This window comes from Mustelus asterias, chromosome 11, assembly GCF_964213995.1.
Source record: "Mustelus asterias chromosome 11, sMusAst1.hap1.1, whole genome shotgun sequence".
In the NCBI taxonomy this organism is placed as follows: Eukaryota; Metazoa; Chordata; class Chondrichthyes; order Carcharhiniformes; family Triakidae; genus Mustelus; species Mustelus asterias.
The window spans coordinates 94,330,871-94,353,229 of NC_135811.1; the positions used below are offsets into that span (position 1 = coordinate 94,330,871).

General features: G+C 41.9%; 1 protein-coding gene across 1 annotated transcript in view; it reads left to right on the plus strand.

Annotated features, from left to right (window-relative positions):
* Positions 1 to 22,359, plus strand: part of LOC144500977 (breast cancer type 1 susceptibility protein homolog) — an 88,129-nt gene that overhangs the window by 46,690 nt on the left and 19,080 nt on the right. Inside the window, exons 14-20 of the mRNA XM_078224476.1 lie at positions 2,853 to 3,000; positions 5,168 to 5,343; positions 7,673 to 8,022; positions 13,227 to 13,314; positions 16,232 to 16,309; positions 18,126 to 18,166; positions 20,400 to 20,483. Coding sequence (XP_078080602.1) covers positions 2,853 to 3,000; positions 5,168 to 5,343; positions 7,673 to 8,022; positions 13,227 to 13,314; positions 16,232 to 16,309; positions 18,126 to 18,166; positions 20,400 to 20,483 — 965 coding nt within the window. The remainder of the gene's footprint in view (positions 1 to 2,852; positions 3,001 to 5,167; positions 5,344 to 7,672; positions 8,023 to 13,226; positions 13,315 to 16,231; positions 16,310 to 18,125; positions 18,167 to 20,399; positions 20,484 to 22,359) is intronic.

The window sequence follows — 22,359 nt, forward strand, 5'->3', positions numbered from 1 at the left end:
ATTTTTAGGTGTCCATTTTTAAAGAAACAGATTTTGGAGTATCATTTCTACCTAGATATAAGGTTCATATGGTTCTCGTTGCTATTGGGGATGCTATTTTTGAGATCCGGTTACAGGCTTCCCTTCAAATCAGCGAATATCAGAAATTTGTTCTGGTATGGTCAGCAGAGAAGAGAGTGAGCTATCAGGTGTGGGAGGGAGATGGTCTCTAGTCGAAGAGACACACTCCACAGCCACCTAAGGATTCTGGGAGCCATGGCATGGGCAGAGGTAAATAATCATCAGGACATGATTTATGGCTGTTGCACTTGGGGAAACTCTCCAAAAGCTAAAGGAGGTGCCCCTGTAGGTAGTTACTCAGTTATTACTTAGCAAAATGGGGAAATACAAACCTGTTGGAAACTGGGAGTTACTGTGCACTGTTTGCTATAAGGACTGTAATTCCACAGAGAGTGCTATATGTGGTACATATAAAAGGGGAACTTTCCTTTCTCTAGTTTACAATATAAATTGTCTACTAAAAGAAAGTGGGGTTTAGTCAGTTGTGTTTTATTTAACAGTAAAAATTTTAAAACATGGAATCTTGTGCATATTGTCCTTTATGCAGCTATTAACTGGTAGTTGACATTTCTTTTTAAATGCTACCGGTTTCTAAGGGATAGATATAACAAGGTGAACCAGCAAAATACACTCCTGCATGCTGCATTAATGAAAATCTGTGGTGTAGTTTGTCAGAAACGAATTAAAAACCACTGCATGTTTATGCAGGATGGGGAGTTTGCGTATTGTGATCTTAACATTTGTTGTGTTACGTAGAGCCATCGGTGTCCTGTTTGAAATCTAACTTTCCAAGGCCAATTTGAAACCAAAGGGATAGTTGCAAGGACATGTCTTCATATTTTAGATGATCCAAATCTAGAGTCTGTTTTTTTTTGAGCGGATTCATTATTGCTTCAGGACAGGGGTAGTCATGTGCATGATGGTAGAGGAAATTGAGTAGAATACAATGAAGAATCATTTGTTATGCTTAGAAACTTGTTAAATTGAAATCTTTCTCCACAGAATACAATTTAAACGTGCAATTAAAAATAGTTTCGTCAAAGTACTCTTTAGATAAGCTGTGACTTTTCGCTGCCAATTTCCAGTCATTCTGATAAGAATTGTAGCTGACTCGACAGAACTGAAACCTAGAATGGAACCAGCCAGTTTAAAAAAAAATTAAATTATTTCAGACTTCATTACCTTTAACGCTGGAAGTTCTAATCTAATTTTAAAGCTCACTATTTTCTTTTTATGTGGCATTCCTGAAAGATTTAATGTGCACGCTATTTGGAATGAATGCAAAAAAACAACTTGACATTAAAGCCCATTTCAATTGAGAAATCGCTGTACGAGAGAGTAAATTTTCTGAACTGCATGAGTAGAGGAATGGGATAAAATCCTTGCACGATTAGTTAAGGATAGGTCTTCAGTTCAGAAGCTGATCTGCCTTCTCAAACAGTCACTAACAAACCTGGCATCAGCCTTGCTCTGTTCTAGAGGCAAACGGATGTTTGGGAGCTGATGACAAAGACACTTAACATATTGCCATTTTAGTAGTTTCAGATTAATTCCATCTGGAACCAATGAAATAATTAATTACATGCGTTTCATTCTACCTGGTGATAGCGGATGAGGCTTTTGACTTTGCCATTTACAATCAAGTGGGTAACCACAAGGTATGAGATCCAAAATCATTCCATTGCTTTTATCAAAAACACATTCAGTTGATTAGCCTGAGATCTGGCTGCTTATAAGATGCCATTCCAGCAAGAATTTGAACTCTTAACTGCAAAGGCACTTATAATTGATCATTTTTATCTGAGTTATGTTTGAGACTTATTGCTACATGATAGTAATTGTAATATAATCTTGTGCTGGTTATGTCTATGACATGGCATCTGAATTGTGTTTTCATCCAGAGCTTTGACATGGCTGAGCAGCTTTTGAAAAAACAATCAATGATTTTTACTTACAGCTCATGACTTTAAAATTCAGCCCCTAAATATTCCATGGACAGAAAGATTCGTCACTCTGTCTATCAAAGCCACTTTACGTTAATGTCCTCATATATTTCATATGATCCAAATCTAGAGTCTGTCTTTCGAACGGTTTCATTATTTCCCCACTTCCCACCCACCCCCACCTGAAACCCTGAACTTCTTCATTAACTTTGAAGCTTATGCATGATTTCCATTAATTTTTAGTTGTTTCTACTTGATAGGACACTTCCTTATTGCTGTAAAATTATTTCCTGCAAGTTGTTGGCTTACTGCGACATTAAGGTAGCATTCAACACTACCTCATTTTTAATGAGGTATATGCTTTCCTAGGAAGACCCAAACCCTCTTTTGTTCCCTGATTTTCTCCCTTGTTGGTTTTCCCACGCCTCCTGAACCATTCAACCTTGAGAACAATGGAAGATCTTGACTGGAAAATGTCAAAGAATAAAAGCACTTAACCTAGTGGTGGGGGCTGCAAACGAAAGAACCAATCCATTATTATTACACAGGTAGCAGGGGATCACCAGATTAATTTTTATCAGTTAGGCAAACCTTCATGATCCACTTATGAATTATTTATGCTCATTAATTCTTCATTATCATCAGTGCAGCAAAGCCTAATTGGCCTAGGGTGGAATATATTTAATCAATTTTTATAAGCAAATATGAAATTCCAGCACTTATCTAAAACCTCACATGCTGTCAGACTGGTTGGGCTGCACGGGCTGCTTCCACATTGTAACTTCTTTGCAAAGGTAAATGTGTATATGTATTTTTTTTTTTAAAAAAGCGTATTCTTTATGTTGACAGTTACTGCTGAATTTCACCTGGGGCTTCCTGAAAATTTGCAAAGCAGATCAAAATCAAATTTTCTTCCAGCAACTGAGGTTGTAAGACCTCAGCCACTGCTAAATACAAGTGTAATCTTTGCACATGAGGACAAAGAGGAGACTGAATGGTAAGGTTCTACCAGGACTTGTTTAAATTTGCATATATTTATTGACTAAAGAAACAGCACATAGGTGTTGAATGTGTTTAGTGTGAGATGAAAATGCCTTATCCTGTTCTCCATGTTTCCTTCCCTTAAACTGGGCTCCCCAAACTATTACAGAGGTCAATGAACAATTACTTCTGTAGCCATCATCAATACTTCCATAAATAATCTGTGTATTATCTTGTTTTAAAAAAAATTGCCTGAAGAGTAACCATTACTGAATTTAGTTTGGTTTCAAAGAAGATACTTCGATCACAATAGACCACTGACAAGCCTGAAGTTTAAGTTTGTTTATTAGTGTCACAAGGAGGCTTACGTTAACACAGTTACTGTGTAAATTCCTTGGTCACCACACTCTGGCACCTGTTCGGGTACACTGAGGGAGAATTTAGCATGGCCAATGCACCAGGCCCGGGTTCGATTCCCGGCTTGGGTCACTGAGTGGAGTCTGCACGTTTTCCCCATGTCTGCATGAGTTTCCTCCAGGTGCTTCGGCTTCCTCCCACAGTCCGAATGACGTGCTGGTGGGGTGCATTGGCCAAGCTCCCTCCCAATTCTCCCTCGGTGTACCTGAACAGGTGCTGGCGTGTGGCAACTAGGGGATTTTCACAGTAATTTCATTTCAGTGTTAATGTAAATCTACTTGTGACACTAATAAATAAACTTTATTTGAACAAGTTTAATGTTTCATGCAGTGCTTAACTGGGTGATACATTCTGTTGTCTCCCTTGTTTTCTCCAAGAATAATTTGAGCCATGGTTCTAGACTTTTCCCAAAGTACTGTTACTGCCTGCAGAGGGCTGTGGAGGCCCAGACGTTGAGCGTCTTCAAGACATAAATTGATAAATTCTTGATTTCTCGAGGAATTAAGGGCTATGGGGAGAGAGCGGGTAAATGGAGTTGAAATCAACCATGATTGAATGGTGGAGTGGACTCGATGGGCCGAATGACCTTACTTCCGCTCCTATGTCTTATGGTCTTATGGTCTTATTACCTCTGCAGTATGCCCTGCAGCAACTTTTAACAGCATCTTCCAAACGTGTGACCTCTACCACCTGGAAGGACAAGGGCAGCTTGTCATGGCACAGGAACATTTGCAGTGCCAAATCCTCCCAAAAAGAAGTTCTACATTGCTTTTGAGGCTGCAAAACAGAAGTTCATTTGGAATATTTTGTAATGTACACGTATTCTAGTTATCTTGGGAATGAGAAATATGTAGATGAACATAATATCTTGTGTCAATATTGTCTGCACAAACCTTTTGCTTTTTTTATTCTTTAACGGGATGTGGGTGTTGCTGGCAAAGCCAACATTTGGTGCCCACCCTTAATTGCTGTTGAAGGTGGTGGTGAGCCACCTTCTTGAACCACTGCAGTACACACACACAGTGATGTTGGGAAGGAAGTTCCAGAATTTTGATCAGCAACAATGAAGGAACTGTGATATAGACCCAGGGCAGGGTGGCGAGTGGTTTGGAGGGGAATTTGCAGGTGGTGGTGTTCCTATACATCTGCTGCCCTTGCCCTTCAAGGTGGTAGAGGTCATGTGCTTGGACCGTGCTATTGAAAGAGTCTTGGGAAGTGGCTGCAGTGCATATTGCACTTGATGTACACTGCTGCCACTGAGAGTCTGTGGTAGAGGGAGTGAATATTTAAGGTTCATGGAGTGCTGATCAAGCAGGTTGCTTTGTCCTGAATGGTATTGAGCTTCTCGAGTGTTGTTGGAGCTACATTCATCCAGGCAAGAGGAGAGTATTCCAATACAATCTTGACTCGTTGTCGATGGTAGACAGGCTTTGGGGAGTCGGGAGGTAGGTTAATTCAGCCTCAGAATCTCCAGTCTCCAACCTGCTCTTGTAGCCACAATATGTATATGGCTGGTCCAATTCAGTTTTTCATTAATGGTAATGCCATTAACTGTCAACAGGGGTTGGTTAGATTCTCTCTGGTTGGAAATGCTCGTCACCTGGCACTTGTGTTGTGCAAATGTTACTTGCCACTTTTCAGCCCAAGTCTATATGTTGTCCAGGCCTTGCTGCATGGACTGCTTCAGTACCTGAGGAATCGGGAATGGCGCTGAATATTAATTTTATTGTGACATTTCTAACTGCTTTTTTTTCTATTTTTGCCAGCCCAATATCTGGTACGGATTTGGAAATTAGACAGAAACTAGAGAGGCTGCAAGCAGTGGGTGGCTCGCCACACCGATTCCAATTCAAAGCAGGCTCTCAAGGAGAAATGACTGACTCGCCAAATGCAGCACAAAAGAAAGAGGAGATAAAGAAGCCCATAAACCCAGATAGTGAAGGTATTTACAAAGGAAAGCACGCAGAATTAAAACATCCACCAGAGATCAGTAATAGTAACTTCATTGATGTTAATGTAAGCCTACCTGTGACACTAATAAATCATGAGAAAAAAGTTTGGAATTTTAAAAACTCAAAATATGTCCGATATGTAATAAAAACACAAGCAGATGGTATAATCTGTAAAGATCAGCCTGGGAATGGAGTAAAATGTAGCGCAGTCTGCATCCTTGTCCTGTCCTAATGCCCCTGATTCTTAATTGCTTTTGAGCTGCAGAGTTACCACTACACTTGTAGATCTTTAAGGGTTTTGCAGAAATTTGGTTATTCTCTTCTGTTTTGTGTGTGGATGTTGAATAAAATAAGAATTGATGTATGGTCTTCCTCTTTCGTTCGGAGAGGTTCGGCTTCCACATCCAAAACTTTAGCTCATCATGCTAGTTAATCTCCTCTATGGCACTTTATTTTCTGTGGTTTTTTTGTGATCTCATTGCTACTTTTTAACCTGTGTGGATCATTTACAGTGGCACCAGGTGATGCAAAAAAAAATGACTTACAATATAACTAGGGGAATTTTACACAACAGTGGTCAAGAACATAATTTACTTAGGAAACAATTCAGAAGTATAAATGTGCTGTTAACATTGGTTTGCAAACTTTCTAATGCCACTCCTTGTACTCCTGTTACAGATGCAAGCCTCCCCAAAGGGTGAGGGAAGATTTCTGACCACTGGGATCTTACTAATAATGTTGATCCATTTTGTTTAACAGTGTTGTAGCTGGGACAAATCTATGCTTCTGTACCTTTAGAAAATGCTAATGTCTACAGTGCTCTAGCAATCTCACAAAATACTCAACAGAGAGATAGCCAGAAATTCAGAGTGCAACTAAAATGGACCCGTTTATTGGCTTGATTGAGAATGAAACCAGGTTTGTTGGTTTCCCCACTCCTGCAGATGAATTGAGCTCTTGCAGTTCACCAGCATTCCTACACTGCAACTGAGATGGGTTTAAATCTCTACAAAATGGTGGGACGTTTTTTTTAGATGGTCACATTCAGTTATTCTATACCTTGTCCTGAAAAGCGATCACCAGAAAATAAGTTTTCAAATTAGAATGAAGAAAAGATTAATTGATTTTTTAAAAAAACTTTGGCAAAGGAAAGAACTCTCTTCTTGCTTTCAAGATGAAGGTTATGTTCAATTACTTAATTTTCTTTTGAGCAACAAAGTGATATTTCGGTCACCATTTCAGTTGTTGCTTGGTCTTGGTGACTTTAATGTACCTTTAAGGAGTTGTAACTATATTATTGGGGCAATGTTGCAATCTCTACGGAGACTGATTAACTTTTAAAATGAAATTAAAACTCCTATTTAATATTTGAATGGATGTCACACCAAGGTTTTCGCATTTTAAAACCGATACTGTAACAGACAAAAGCATTGACTAAACACTATTTTTGTAGGCATCTTATACTTTAAAATGCAGATGGAACTTTTAACGCAACTGAGAGAAAAAATTCTAACTGGTATATGTTACACTGTCTTTTAAGTAGATATTTAATTTTCCCAGAATCAGTCCAAAGTGATTCTTGACTCCCAAGAGTTTGTTTCAGATCTTTTCCATTTTTAGCCTGTTTTCCTGGAGATTTATCCTTCAGCCTAAAGCTAGGCAAACCGTTCAGCCTCATTTTAACTCCCAACGAATTGGACCTTTCCAATCCTCGCACATGCTCCCATCCAGATTCCTGTATGGTGAACCACAGCATCTTGTCAGTAGCTTCTCACCCTCTCCTGGATTCTGGCAGACCAACTGTCTGTGAGTTTTCAGGGATCTCTTAGATACCCTTCCCTTCTCAAAGCCCATTTCCATGGTGACATTAATCACATGGGCTTTGTATCCAGGTAGAAATTCTGATTCACAATTCTTGAGAACCCATCTCTTTCAGACTGGAACTAAATGGACAATATAAAGCATACAACCTGACATTTTCGACACTTTTCTGGGGCTTTACAGACTCTCAGTCTATCCAGTGTAAGCACAGAGGCTGCTGCCTATGTCTCCCGAGCATAAACACCTTGCATCATCTTCCCAATAAAACAATCTTGGGCCCCTTTAACAGTCAAACCCAGGCTTGCTGCCAGGCAGACTTCAGAACAGGTCATATGATCACCATTATTTTACCAAAATTAAAGGCCAAAAGTCCCAAAACATAATAATCTTAAACCTCCCAATGATAATAGCAAGGATTGTTAATTCTCTTCAGAAATGCCTTGGTACTACAACTTCTAATATTTTGCAATTTGCTAATGAATGTGTTTATTCTTCAAGGAAATCGTGATGATGAGGAACTGCTGAAAGACGTTACATTGACGCACAAATTAGAGAGTGCAGGAAAGAGAGACTGTGTTTTGGCATCAGCAAGTAGCCCTTCCGTTTTGTCTCCTATGATAAGATGCCAGCCTACAGAGGATGTTGCTGACGACGAGAGTATGTCACCTCCCCAACATGAGAAACTCCAACATGACAGAAGGGCAATGCCCAAAAGCTTCAAGCATAGCAAATCTTCACTAACTTCGTCTCCTGTTTTTAACAAAAGTGCGAACGCCAGCAAGAGCACTGTTGTGACCATTAAAAGAAAAATGTCCTTTGTAGCTTCAGGACTGAACAAAAATGAAATTGTAAGTTTAAGTTATGTCAAATTTTTAGTATTTTCAGAGCAATGAGCAGTCAATCCTCCTCGAGTTTAAAAATCCAGTACCATTAGCAAAGCTGACATAAAGAATTAACTTTGGGTGACATGGTGGCACAGTGGTTAGCACTGCTGCCTCACAGCACTAGAGACCTGGGTTCGATTCCCGGCTTGAGTCACTGTCTGTGTGGAGTTTGCACGCTCTCCCCGTGTCTGCGTGGGTTTCCTCCGGGTGCTCCGGTTTCCTCCCACAGTCTGAACGACGTGCAGGTTAGGTTGATTGGCCATGCCAAATTGCCCCTTAGTGTCAGGGGGACTAGCTGGGCTAAATGCATGGGGTTATGGGGATAGGGCTTGGGTGGAGATGGTGGTCGGTGCAGACTTGATGGGCCGAATGGCCTCCTTCTGCTCTGTAGGATTCTATGATTTTGTTTTAATGTCTTTCCTTTGTTTGTTGTTTCCTGTTGATCAAATCTCTTGGAGTTTTTACTGAGAATGAGGAATCACTGAACTTTACTGCTGGAGGGAACAGAATTAACAGTTAAGATCGTTAACCAGAGGCAGTTCACTGGCCGGCTTCCATCTTCCAGCTACGGAAGATGATGGATGTGCAGCAAATAAATCCATTTCAGTTGGGGTGTCTTCATGAAGCACGTCCTTGCTGCTGGCTGAAGAGACTGATCCTTGAAATGCAGGTTCTGCCACACGTGCCAAACATGAAGCTACCAAGTGTCATTGTGGATTGTTATTTTCGGTGTTGGTGTCTGTTGGCATAGCCAGTGGTCATGTTAGTCCACAGGCTATGCCTGTCAACTCGTAACTCTTGGGTATGATAATTGATCTCCAGGGCTTTCGTGTCATGCTTGCAAGCATCTTTGAACAAAAAGCTTTGGGTGTCCTACTGAACATCTGGCTCCAGCTACCTCACCTTGCCATAAGTCCTTGGGTATCTTCCATCCTGCACATGTGCCCAAGCCAATAACGCACCACTGTTGGAGTGCTTAACAAACATGGTAGCTCTGTCTTTGAGAGGGCTGTCACGTTCATGATTCTGTCCTGCCAGGATATACCCATAATGTGCAGCAGGCGCTAAAGATGGATATTGTTGAGCTTCTTTTCTTGAAAGCTGTTATGTTATCCATGTATCACAGCAATACAGGAAGATGCTGGGAACACGAGCCTTGTAACCCATTAGCTTGATCCTGAAGGTCAGTTCAACGTTATTCCGTGAACATTTTGTGAATCGGCTAAAGGTGGTGGCAGCTTTCCTTGTGCGTGTGTCAGATTCTGCAAGGGACATGTTGTCTGGTGATGTCACCGGGGTCTCTGGGCAAACACCCCACTTCTAGCAGGGTGTTGGTGATCAGAGGTGGAGATATACCATCACCAATTATTCTGCCACTTATACTTGGACAATAAGTTACAGGCTTGGGAGAGATAGTCCATGAGTCTGTGTAGCTGAGTTTCTGTGGAAGTGACTAGAGCAGCAGCATCGAGGAGACACAAATTAGTTTATCTTCGTTTTCAGCCTTGATAGATTGTAGAGCTTGCTGTCTGACCTAGTGTGCAAGTAGACTCCTCCATAATCTGTATTTATTTATTAGTCACAAGTAGGTTTCCATTCACACTGCAATGAAGTTACTGTGAAAATCCCCTAGTCGCCACACTCCAGCCGGCACCTGTTCAGGTACACTGAGGGAGAATTTAGCATGACTTTCGGAAACCGGAGCACCCGGAGGAAACCCTCGCGGACACGGGGAGAATGTGCAAACTCCACACAGACAGTCACCCAAGCTCGGAATCGAACCCAGATCCTTGGCGTTATGAGGCAGCAGTGCTAACCACTGTACCACCCTTCCGTAGAGAAGGCGAAGGTCAGGAGCACAGAGAAGGTGCCAAAAAGAGTGTGGTGAAGACTCTGTTTCACTCCATTCTTCACTCTGCAATTGTTGGACGTGAAGCCATCAAACTGTACAGTGCAGTGCATAATGTCATGGCAGAAGTTTATGAGACTGAGGAGCTTTGTTCGACAAAGACAGCCTTAAAAAAGATGGGGACAAACTGCACAAATAAACACTGGATTAACTTTTGTCAAGTTATGCAAACTGACTGTGATAGTGCAAATTTACAAATTATGTTGATTTGATTTGATTTATTATTGTCACGTGTATTTTTATACAGTGAAAAGTATTGTTTCTTGCGTGCTATACAGACAAAGCATACCGTTCATAGAGAAGGAAACGGGAGAGTGCAGAATGTAGTGTTACAGTCATAGCTAGGGTGTAGAGAAAGACCAACTTAATGCGAGGTAAGTCCATTCAAAAATCTGACAGCAGCAGGGAAGAAACTGTTCTTGAGTCGGTAGGTATGTGATCTCAGACTTCTGTATCTTTTTCCCGATGGAAGAAGGTGGAAGAGAGAATATCCGGGGTGCGTAGGGTCCTTGATTATGCTGGCCGCTTTGCTGAGACAGCGGGAAGTGTAGACAGAGTCAATGGATGGGAGGCTGATTTGCGCGATGGATTGGGCTGCATTCATGATCTTTTGTAGTTTCTTGTAGTCTTGGGCAGAGCAGGAGCCATACCAAGCTGTGATACAACCAGAAAGAATGCTTTCTATGGTACATCTGTAAAGGTTGATGAGAATCGGAGCTGACATGCCAAATTTCCTTAGTCTCCTGAGAAAGTAGAGGCATTGGTGGGCTTTCTTAACTATAGTGTCGGCATGAGGGGACCAGGACAGGTTGTTGGTGATCTGGACACCTAAAAACTTGAAGCTCTTGACCCTTTCTACTTCGACCCCGTTGATGTAGACAGAGGCATGTTCTCCTTTATGCTTCCTGAAGTCGATGACAATCTCCTTCGTTTTGTTGACCTTGACGAAATCAAGGGGGCATTTGGTCTTCCCGTCACCAGAGTTGACCCTCTTCTTTACCCCCCTCTTTCTCCCCCCCCCCCCCCCCCCCCCCCCCGCCCACTTGCCCCACCCCCAGCCCATCTGCTCAAGGGTGGAACCCAGCCCATCTGCTCATGCACAAAGTCCTATCTATTGAATTGACTTTATGACCTTTTCCTTCTCTGGAACATTAGTCTCCATTCCACAGGAGAAGTGTGATACAAACACACTTCAAAATCAGTGGAGATAGCAACTGCCTTGGCATCTTGCCCCTTAACATCCCTGGGAAGGCCTTTTCTCGGGTAATACTTTAAAGATGTCATTTCCTTGCAGACCAAGTGTACCTGGAAGCGCGGTGCAGTTTCCATGCTGGCAGATTTACTGTAGCCTTGATCTTCTCCATACACCAGCTACATGGGGAAGTGTAGGAGATGAGGTATACGTCTTTGTCTTATTTTCATAGATCTCACTAAGACATTCAAACACCTTCAGCAGAGCAGGAGTCTACAAGCCTTTGGAGAAAATTTGGGGTATTTCAACTTTGATAATGCAACTCCTCCAAGCCAATTCCCTCAATATCATCAGCACTCAATAGCTAAAGGTTTTCCCCAAAAAAAGAGTGACAGAAGTGAGCGAGGTGGTGACCGTAGCTATTTAAATTATCCAATAACTTGATGAAATTTACCAAAATGCACGAAATAATCTGCGTAGGTTTGCACTGGGAGAGCATGCAGAGATTCTGTGGAGGTGTGCATGTTTTGAGACAGAATATATCTGAATTTCATTCTTGACTTTGTGACAATATATGACGCAAGTAAACCTGCAATGGAGTCAGACACTTGCCTGTAAGATTAAAGCTGAAAATCATCGCGATGTTAAAACCAGAGTACTATTTTGTGACTTTTTCAATGATATCGGATTAGTGATTTTCTGCAGCTGTGTTATGAAGGCTATCTGTCTAATCTACAGTTACAAGTTTATTATAATGGAAATTTCATTGTTATCTTGAATATTCCAGAGGTTGGCGGTCCATAATGGCCTATGTTTTATGTACAATACATAATTATTCATTTTGTTCTTTGTGCAGTGGGACCACTTAGCTGTCTATTCCAAGGTTGAACTGATGTTCAGCTGTCCAATGCTCAGAACAAATTATGTAACTTCAGGACACACAGAAGAATCTTTTCAGGAGTCAGTAAAAACAGAGTGTGCAGAGGGAGGAAGAAGGGTTGGGAGTCGGCCAGATTTTGTTTTTTTTATAAAGTATTTGACACATACTGTTACAAGAGCCAATCACTTCACAACATACTTTGACACCAGAACCAAGGATGTGAAATATATCACTCACCTTGGTGTAACCTATTGCATCAAACATGCACACAAAGCTGGAATGCAAATATAATTGGAATTCAGGAACACTTGAGATGTCATATTCACACGTCTAAACAAACACTGACATCTTTGCTTTGGACAGGCGTCCAGCGAAAGCTATAAAACCAATTTTTAAGCAAAATGGATAAAGGATTAATTTATATGTAAACTGCATGTTCAGCCATTGAACGTGGCTGTTGTTATTTTAAAAAAAACTGGGAAATGCTAAAACCTGACGACCGTGACATTGAAGTGTTCGGTTCTGTATGGAAATGTCGCTGGTGACAGTGCGCTGACTTTGACGGAGTATCCCAGTTAAACAATGAGATGTAATTATCTACAAGCTGCACCACTTTTTGCTGCCAGCGTACAAAAAAAAAAGCATAATTGGTGGGATAACCACATCTGCCACTAATAATTTCTTTTAATTCATGTTCCTCGGGATTTACTCCGGGGTTTTGATTTTGAAAAGGCATTTTTTTTACCATTGTTAATTTGTCAAGGGACCTCGCTTCCTTTATGTTTATATTCTGAAAGAAATTATGTTGAATAAATTTGAGAGTTGTGTTCAGTGAGGGTGTTGGATTATCAAAGCTGGGTGGAATGAGAGAGTTCTTCCAATTTTGCCTCACTGCTGCCTTTAAGTGTGCAGACAGCCTGTCAACCAAAGAAAAGTACAGAACAAAGAAGAGTACAGCACAGGAACAGGCCCTTCGGCCCTCCAAGCCTGCATCGAAGGGCCTGTATCTGTACTGTACTTTTCAGTAAACCTCTGGCTTACTTTCATGTCCAGTGGTATTATCATGTTTTATTTTTTAAAAGTGTTATTATGTAAGAAGTTAAATTAAGTAATGATGACTTACCAAGCTAAAAGTTATTAAATTCAATGTAAATTAGTCTTATTTTCCTTCACCCTCCCCGTTTCAGTTGTTGGTTGAAACATTTGCAAGAAAAACAGGAGTCGCGTTCCTCAGTAACTTTTCGCCCAGTACAACGCACGTCATCATGAAAACAGGTATCTGCCTCTTATTATTTTACCTAGCTTTGCCTTTTTTGAATTTAAAAAAAGGTGGATTGGCCATGCTAAGTTGCCCTAACATGTGTAAATTAAGGAGATTAGCAGGGTAAATACGTGGGGTTACGGGGATAGGGCCTGAGTAAGATGTTCTGCCAGTGAGTCAGTGCAGACTCAATGGGCCGAATGGGCTCCTTCTGCACTGTAGGGATTCTATTTCTGTGAAGGTTGCAAGACAGAAATGGATCATTTGGCCCAACTGGTCTATGCCAGCGTAATACTACATACAAACCTCCTCCCTTCCACTCCGATCTCTTGTTACCCTGCCCCTAAATTCCCCTATAATAAAGGCAAAATACTGAAATAAAACAGAAAATGCCCAGAAAGACTCAGCAGGTCTGGCAGCATCTGTGGAGAGAGAAACTGAGGTACTGTTTTGAGTCCGTATGACTCTTCAGAGCTGAAGATGGGTAGGAATATGATGAATTATAATGTTGGAGGGGTAGGGGGGGGGGGGTGCGTGGAGAAAGTGGAGCAGAATAGGTGGTCAGAATAGATAGGTGGGAGACTGCACTGTAATGGAAACAAGACAAGGGAAGTGTTAGTAGTCGTGGTAAAAACTAAAGAAAGTGCTACGGTAAGTTAGTAGAATGTGTTAATAGCAGACTGAGGGTCAGCACTCTGAAAGCAAAGCACATTACAGTTGGCCCTGTGAGGGGTGGAAGTTGGGGAAAGAAATATCAAAATAGAGGAAAGATCCATGGTCTGAAGTTGTTGAACTCGATGCTAAGTCCAAAAGGCTGCCTAATTGCAAGATGAGATGCTGTTCCTCCAGTTTGCATTGGGTTTCACTGGAACATTGCAGCAAGCCCAGGGTAGGACTATGGGCGTGAGAGCAAGTTAGTGCATTAAAATGGCAAGCGATAGGAAGGTTGGGGTCATGGTTGAGGTCTGAATGAAGGTGCTCTGCTAGGTGGTCACCCAGTCTGTGTTTAGTTTCCCCCCACCCCTATGTAGAGGAGATCGCATTGTGAGCAATGAATACAGTAGACTACATTGAGAGAGATGGAACCGAAATACTGCTTCACCTGAAAGTGTGTTTGGGGCCTTGGAAAGGGAGGAGGGAGGAAGTAACGGGGAAGGGAATGGCGGTATGGGAGGGATAATGGAGGAGTGGACCAGGATGTCACGGAAGGAACAGTCCCTAATGAATGCTGACGGGACGTGAGGGGAGAATTTATTTGGTGGTAGCATCATGCTGGAATTAAAGGAAATGGTGGACGTTGATTCTTTGAATGCAGAGGCTGGTAGGGTAAAAAATGAGGACAAAGAAAATCCCATTATGGTTCTGGGAAGGAAGAGAAGGGGTGAGGGTGGAGGTGTGGGAAATGGGTCGGATACGGTTTAGGGTCTTGTCAGCCACAATTGGTGAAGTGGGGGGAAACATATTAGACGCACCATTTTTGAAGGTAGCATCATCGGAGCAGATACAGCAGAGGCAGAGAAACTGGGAGAATTGGGTGGAGCCCAACAGGAAGTGGGGTGTGAGGAACTGTAGTCAAGGTACCTGTGGGAGCCATTGGGCTTGTAATAAATAATTGTATGCAGTCTATCACCAGAAATGGAGACAGATGTCAAGGAACGGAAGGGAGGTGTTGGAAATGGACCATGTGAAGGTGAGAGAGGGGTGGAAATTGGAAGAAGAAATTTTTACAGTTCCAGACAAGAGCATGAAGCGGCAGCAATACAGTCACAGATCCCACAAACAGTCAGGCATAACATGGGCCCATTTGGGTACCCATGACGACACCTTTTATTTGCACAAAGTGAGACAGGTTAAAGGAGAAATTGCTGAGTGAAAGAACAAGTTCACTTAGGCAGGGGAGAGTAATGATGGGGATTGTTCAAGGAAGATTTGGTGTGTAGCCTCTGCAGAGTAGAGGTCAGTACGCCAGACAACAGCAGCACCACCCCTTTCAGCAGGTTTGAGAACAAAATTGGGATTGGACCTGAAAGAAGAGAGCCTAGCAATTTCAGAAGGGGATGGGTTGGTGTGGGTGATGGGAGCAGAAAAATTAAGATGGTCAATGTCACTCCAACAGTTTTCATTGAAAAGATCAAGAGCAGTATATCCCCCTAGTCCCTTCTTCATAGCATCCAATAGATAACTATTTGTCAAGCATTTCTTCCATTGACGTTTCATAGAATCCCTACAATGCAGAAGGAGGCCATTCGGCCCATCGAGTCTGCACTGACCACAATGCCATCCAGGCCCTATTTCCGCAACCCCACACATTTACCCTACTAATCCCCTGACATGAGGGTCAATTTAGCATGGCCAATCAACCTAACCCACACAGCTTTGGACTATGGGAGGAAGCCGGAGCACCCGGAAGAAACCCACGCAGACATGGGGAGAATGTGCAAACTCCACACAGACAGTGACCCAAGGCCGGAATTTAACCCAGGTCCCAGGCACTGTGAGGCAGCAGTGCTAACCACTGTGCCGCCCTAGGCATCCTGTTGATGTGTTGAAATGCTTGCCTCAAATTTCTCACTATTTTGGTTACAATTGTACTAAAATTGAATGTCTAATATTTGCTTGGTTGCCATTCATCTCTGATCCCAGTTTAAAAAAAACAAATCGCTTATATGGCATGGGACTAAAAAACAACTTAGCTTGACATGTTGTGAATTATTAATATGAGATGGTGCTATTGTGCCATTTGAACATGATTAGTTTTTAAAATGAAAATACAAGGTATCTCTCAGAATTCATGCATAGTGCAACTTGTGCGCTTACTGATGAAATCAGTGACCCAGCTACGTATGTCTTGAAAAAATGCTTTAATAAAAATCATTGCCAAAGCCAACCTGGTATGTTAATGCTACATTTGTTTTCTAATTTCCATTTCAGATGCAGATTTAGTTTGCGAGAGGACCCTGAAGTACTTCATGGGGATAGCAGGGAGGAGATGGGTTGTCAGTTATCAATGTAAGTACAATTTTAAAAAAAAACTTTGATACATTAAACTAATAGCTGCCCGAACAGGCGCCAGAGTGTGGCGACTATTTAAAAGCGTTTAGACAGTTACATGGGTAAGATGGGTATAGAGGAATATGGACCAAACGTGGGCAATTGGGACTAGCTTAGGCATTAACAAAGGGGCAGCATGGACAAGTTGAGCCGAAGGGCCTGTTTCCACGCTGTAAACCTCTGACTCTATGACTAGGGGATTTTCACAGTAGCTTCATTGCAGTGTTAGTGTAAGCCTACTTGTGGCACTAATGAAAAGTAACTTTAAAACTGCATTTGTGTGCTGCCTAAAATTGACCCTCATGTCAGGGGATTAGTAGGGTAAATGTGTGGGGTTGCGGAAATAGGGCCTGGATTATTGGTAGGAATAACAGATGTGTTGAGTATAGGGCTAACGGGAGGACTTTGAATAGTGTGGAGGAGCAGAGGGATCTAGGTGTATGTGTGCATAGATCCCTGAAAGTTGGGAATCAAGTAGATAAGGTTGTTAAGAAGGCATATGGTGTCTTGGCGTTTATTGGTAGGGGGATTGAATTTAGGAGTCGTAGCGTTATGTTGCAACTGTACACAACTCTGGTGCGGCCGCACTTGGAGTACTGTGTGCAGTTCTGGTCCCCACATTACAGGAAGGATGTGGAGGCTTTGGAGAGGGTGCAGAGGAGGTTTACCAGGATGTTGCCTGGTATGGAGGGGAGATCCTATGAGGAGAGGCTGAGGGATTTGGGATTGTTTTCGCTGGAAAGGCGGCGGCTAAGAGGGGATCTTATTGAAACATATAAGATGATTAGAGGTTTAGATAGGGTGGATAGTGATAGCCTTTTTCCTCTGATGGAGAAATCCAGCACGAGGGGGCATGGCTTTAAATTGAGGGGGGGTAGTTATAGAACCGATGTCAGGGGTAGGTTCTTTACCCAGAGGGTGGTGAGGGATTGGAATGCCCTGCCAGCATCAGTAGTAAATGCGCCTAGTTTGGGGGCGTTTAAGAGATCCGTAGATAGGTTCATGGACGAAAAGAAATTGGTTTAGGTTGGAGGGTCACAGTTTTTTTTTTTAACTGGTCGGTGCAACATCGTGGGCCGAAGGGCCTGTTCTGCGCTGTAATGTTCTATGTTCTATGTTCTATGGTGATTGTTGATTAATTAGAGAATCTAAAAATTCCTTCACTGAAGCGCACGTGAAAGAGAAAGAACTAGCATATTTTTACGTAGCACCCACACATCACCAGCATGACCCAGAGTGCTTCATTTCACTAACTGAGTACTTTGGAGGAGTAGTCATGTTTGTAATATAGGCAAAAAGTGGTCGCCAGCTTGGACAGCAGAGTCCTGCAAACAGCAATGAGAGAAATGACGAGCTAACCTATTTTTGTCGATGTTGGTTGAAGGATGGATTATTGGCCAGTGCACTTGGAGAACTCTCATGCTCTTCAAATAGTGCCATGGCATCTTTTATGTTGACCTGAGAAGGTGCACAAAGGCCTCACTTTAACATCTTATCTGAAAGGCTGCACCTGTGGATAGTGCAGCATTCCTTCAGTACTGTACTAGAGTGTCAGCTTGGGTTATCGGCTCAACTCTGAAGTGGAGCTTGAAGCTGTGACGTTCTGAATCAGTGACATTTCTACCACTGAACAAAGCCTAACACCTATAGATCCAGCTGTGTAAAACCATGATTGCCTTTTGGATTGAAAACTATTATCATTAAGTACTTAATATGGCCAAAACCTTTAAGATTGTATCGTGCTTGCAAAATGACTGCAGTGATTTATTTTCAGGGATCGTTGAGTGTTTTAGAAAATGCATAGTAATTGATGAGGTAAGGTTACTTTTATTTCTCTCAACAGAGAACATTGGTTTTCATTTTGACATGAATAGTATTTTATAGTTTTAGTGCACTAATTTCTGCATGACTAAAACCTCTCCATAGTTGCTGAGACTGATGACATTGCTGTCTTCTGCTTTGTGTCATCCCTGATGCATTACATTAGACTGTTCCTAACCCCCTGATTTGAATATTAATTTTGACCCTTGGCTATTTATTTTCTTTTCAGTAAATTCAGAACTTTGACCCAAATGTATCTTGAGGGCTCAGTTTGGTTTAATGCTTTTAGCCACTTGTGTTTTTAATAACATTGGCTTGGTTTCACATCATATCCCTGTAACAAACTATAGCTGTGTATGTCTGCCCACCTTGTCACTTTTATTTGTGTTACCGTCAGCTTTGTACACTGCAACACGGACATAGCATAACTTGTTTTTGAAGATTAAATGTATAACCAATTTTAAAGTTATTGGTTTGAGATACAGAAGTCCAAGTATGCCACCGACTTTGCAATTCTGTCAGGTCTGTGTTTTGATGATACAATTGTATTTGGATTACAAACAGTTCAGTTTGATTTGTGTATCTGAAAATTGTACTCAGTAAAGCTTTCACATTACACTTGATAAAATAGAGAATATATATAATATGATATGTCATCGATTTTAAGTGCTATCTTTTAACATCCTAGACCTACTGGCTGCAATGTCAGCTGCATTGCACCAACTGAATCATATGCAGTGGGATATCATTGACAGTGCAATGTTGATACCTAACAACGTTATTGTGCCACAGCCAATTCTGATTCCAAGCAACTATTACACAGTTTATAGTTGAGTTTGGATGAATTGCCCATGTATTGACCCAAATTCATATGGAATTTCATAATCATAAAGTGCTCATTTATTCATTTTATTTATTAGTCAAGTGTTTGTCCAAATTGAGGGTGCAAAATATCCATGTTGCAAAATGCTTGCATTAGGAGGAAAAGAAAACTGAAGTGAATTCATACTTAATTCTTCGCCCACCACCAATAAGAATAACTGTGGGTACAGGTTAATACCCTCTTCCATGGTGAGTTCGGCGGGGGACACTTATTGAGAAGAAGCTCAAGTGGATGTATTACTGGCAACAATCACTGCTCCCCATGTGGCACTGCCAAGCAATGAAGAGCTGCCAGCCTCTGGCCAGCAGCTCTTGGTGGGCAAGCCCTGAATCCTGGGAAAGACATGCTGCTGCCAAGTTAAGGGCCTGATTTTCATTCAGAGCAACAGGCCTTCCCAAGTGAAAGTGTGTAATGATGCACTTTCTGAGACTTCGTGGGTGGGATTTTTCGGCTGTGCTTGCCTCAGATCGGAAAATCACACCCAAGGTCAACGGACCTTTGCATGGTCCATGTCCTGCCCGCTACGATACCCATAGCGGGCGGGATGGGAAAATTCCACCCCATGAGTGAACAAAAAGGGATTTATTTACAGTTGTCTTCAAGAGCAGCATGTTTGCAGCTAATTTTAAAGTACCTCTGCCCGAGAAGAGTTCCTACCCCTGGGGTGATTCTCCACTCTTGAGTCCAGATAGGTCACTGAGGCCTAGTGACCGTTGCTGTGCTGTGTTGCCCTTAAAGGGACAATCAAAACAAAGCGACATGTGGCTCTCATTGGCTCTCCAGCCAGCAGGGTGACCCCTGTTGCCTGCATTAAATTCTGCTCTTGCACGTAATCTATTTAGTGGTCCAATTGATTTAAAATTATTATAGTTAACAGAGGTGAAAGGTTGTTTCAGGCTCTGCCTGCTTCAGAAGACTTAAGAACACTATTTGGGTTGGATGGGTAGATCTTATGCTCCATTAATATGATATAAAAAAGTATCTCAAACTCACACCCCTCAATTGTCAGGTACAATGTAGACTAGATTAGCTCCCTCTACACTTCTGCTCTATATATCCGAACTGTCTTTCACATGGGCTCCTTACCAAGGAGAAAAAAATGTAATATCTTAATCCAAGCTCCAGAGTAGGGAAGGTGATTCTCTAATCTACTAACCAACCTGAGAAATTAATTTTAGGATTTAATTTTTTTTGTTACTCTTGTGCATTCTGCAAATTACAACATGCAAGACCTTTCAAAACATTGTGTGTAGCATTGTATATCTTGAGACATTTTGGTATTGTCAAATATCTGCCTTTTTTTAAGCTATTACAACAATATATTTTTGTTCTGAAATATTTCAGGACATGTTTGAGGTGAGGGGAGATGTAATCAATGGAAGAAACCACAACGGCCCAAGAAAAGCAAGAAAAACAACGGATGGAAAAGTAAGAGTTAAAATAGCAGCCGCTCTTCCCCTTGTCCCTCCTTCCCCATTGGTGTGATTTATTTTCGTAACTTGTGCAAGTTATTTGTTATTCAATATATTAAAAATTGTGGGAGTGCTGAAACTGAACTGTCTCTGCTGGCTTTTTGTTAATTGATAGCTTCAGTTTCTTTTAATAAAATTATTTTGCGGCCAATTGCCATCTGAAGTAGAATAAACTGTTAATATCAGATATACTTACTGTGAAATGTAAATGTGGGGAGTTGTAGGTTCGCTACCAACTTAAAAGCCCGCAAGTCATAGTGGTTTTAACCAGTAGCAAGACAACTGTCAGGATCTGGTTGCTAAAACTGTCTAGAGACTCTTCTTAATGACACAATTTACCGTAGAATTATACCGTAGAATTATAGACCGGTGAGTCTCACTTCTGTTGTCGGCAAGATGTTGGAAAAAATTATAAGGGATAGGATTTATAGTTATTTGGAGAGTAATGAATTGATAGGTGATAGTCAGCATGGTTTTGTGGCAGGTAGGTCGTGCCTTACTAACCTTATTGAGTTTTTTGAGAAAGTGACCAAGGAGGTGGATGGGGGCAAGGCAGTGGACGTGGTATATATGGATTTTAGTAAGGCGTTTGATAAGGTTCACCATGGTAGGCTTCTGCAGAAAATGCAGATGTATGGGATTGGGGGTGATCTAGGAAATTGGATCAGGAATTGGCTAGCGGATAGGAAACAGAGGGTGGTGGTTGATAGTATATATTCATCATGGAGTGCGGTTACAAGTGGTGTACCTCAGGGATCTGTTTTGGGGCCACTGCTGTTTGTAATATTTATTAATGATCTGGATGAGGGTATAGTTGGGTGGATTAGCAAATTTGCTGATGACACCAAAGTCGGTGGTGTGGTAGACAGTGAGGAAGGGTGTCGTAGTTTGCAGGAAGACTTAGACAGGTTGCAAAGTTGGGCCGAGAGGTGGCGGATGGAGTTTAATGCGGAGAAGTGTGAGGTAATTCACTTTGGTAGGAATAACAGATGTGTTGAGTATAGGGCTAACGGGAGGACTTTGAGTAGTGTGGAGGAGCAGAGGGATCTAGGTGTATGTGTGCATAGATCCCTGAAGGTTGGGAATCAAGTAGATAGGGTTGTTAAGAAGGCATATGGTGTCTTGGCGTTTATTGGTAGGGGGATTGAATTTAGGAGTCGTGGCGTTATGTTGCAACTGTACACAACTCTGGTGCGGCCGCACTTGGAGTACTGTGTGCAGTTCTGGTCCCCACATTACAGGAAGGATGTGGAGGCTTTGGAGAGGGTGCAGAGGAGGTTTACCAGGATGTTGCCTGGTATGGAGGGGAGATCCTATGAGGAGAGGCTGAGGGATTTGGGATTGTTTTCGCTGGAAAGGCGGCGGCTAAGAGGGGATCTTATTGAAACATATAAGATGATTAGAGGTTTAGATAGGGTGGATAGTGATAGCCTTTTTCCTCTGATGGAGAAATCCAGCACGAGGGGGCATGGCTTTAAATTGAGGGGGGGTAGTTATAGAACCGATGTCAGGGGTAGGTTCTTTACCCAGAGGGTGGTGAGGGATTGGAATGCCCTGCCAGCATCAGTAGTAAATGCGCCTAATTTGGGGGCGTTTAAGAGATCCGTAGATAGGTTCATGGACGAAAAGAAATTGGTTTAGGTTGGAGGGTCACAGTTTTTTTTTAACTGGTCGGTGCAACATCGTGGGCCGAAGGGCCTGTTCTGCGCTGTAATGTTCTATGTTCTATGTAGGTTAGATCATCTATATTTGTGATTCTAAAATAGCTGAAAAATTTTATTGCAATAAAGAATTTTACTTTTGTCCCAGGCCAATGACAAATTTTTATGGCA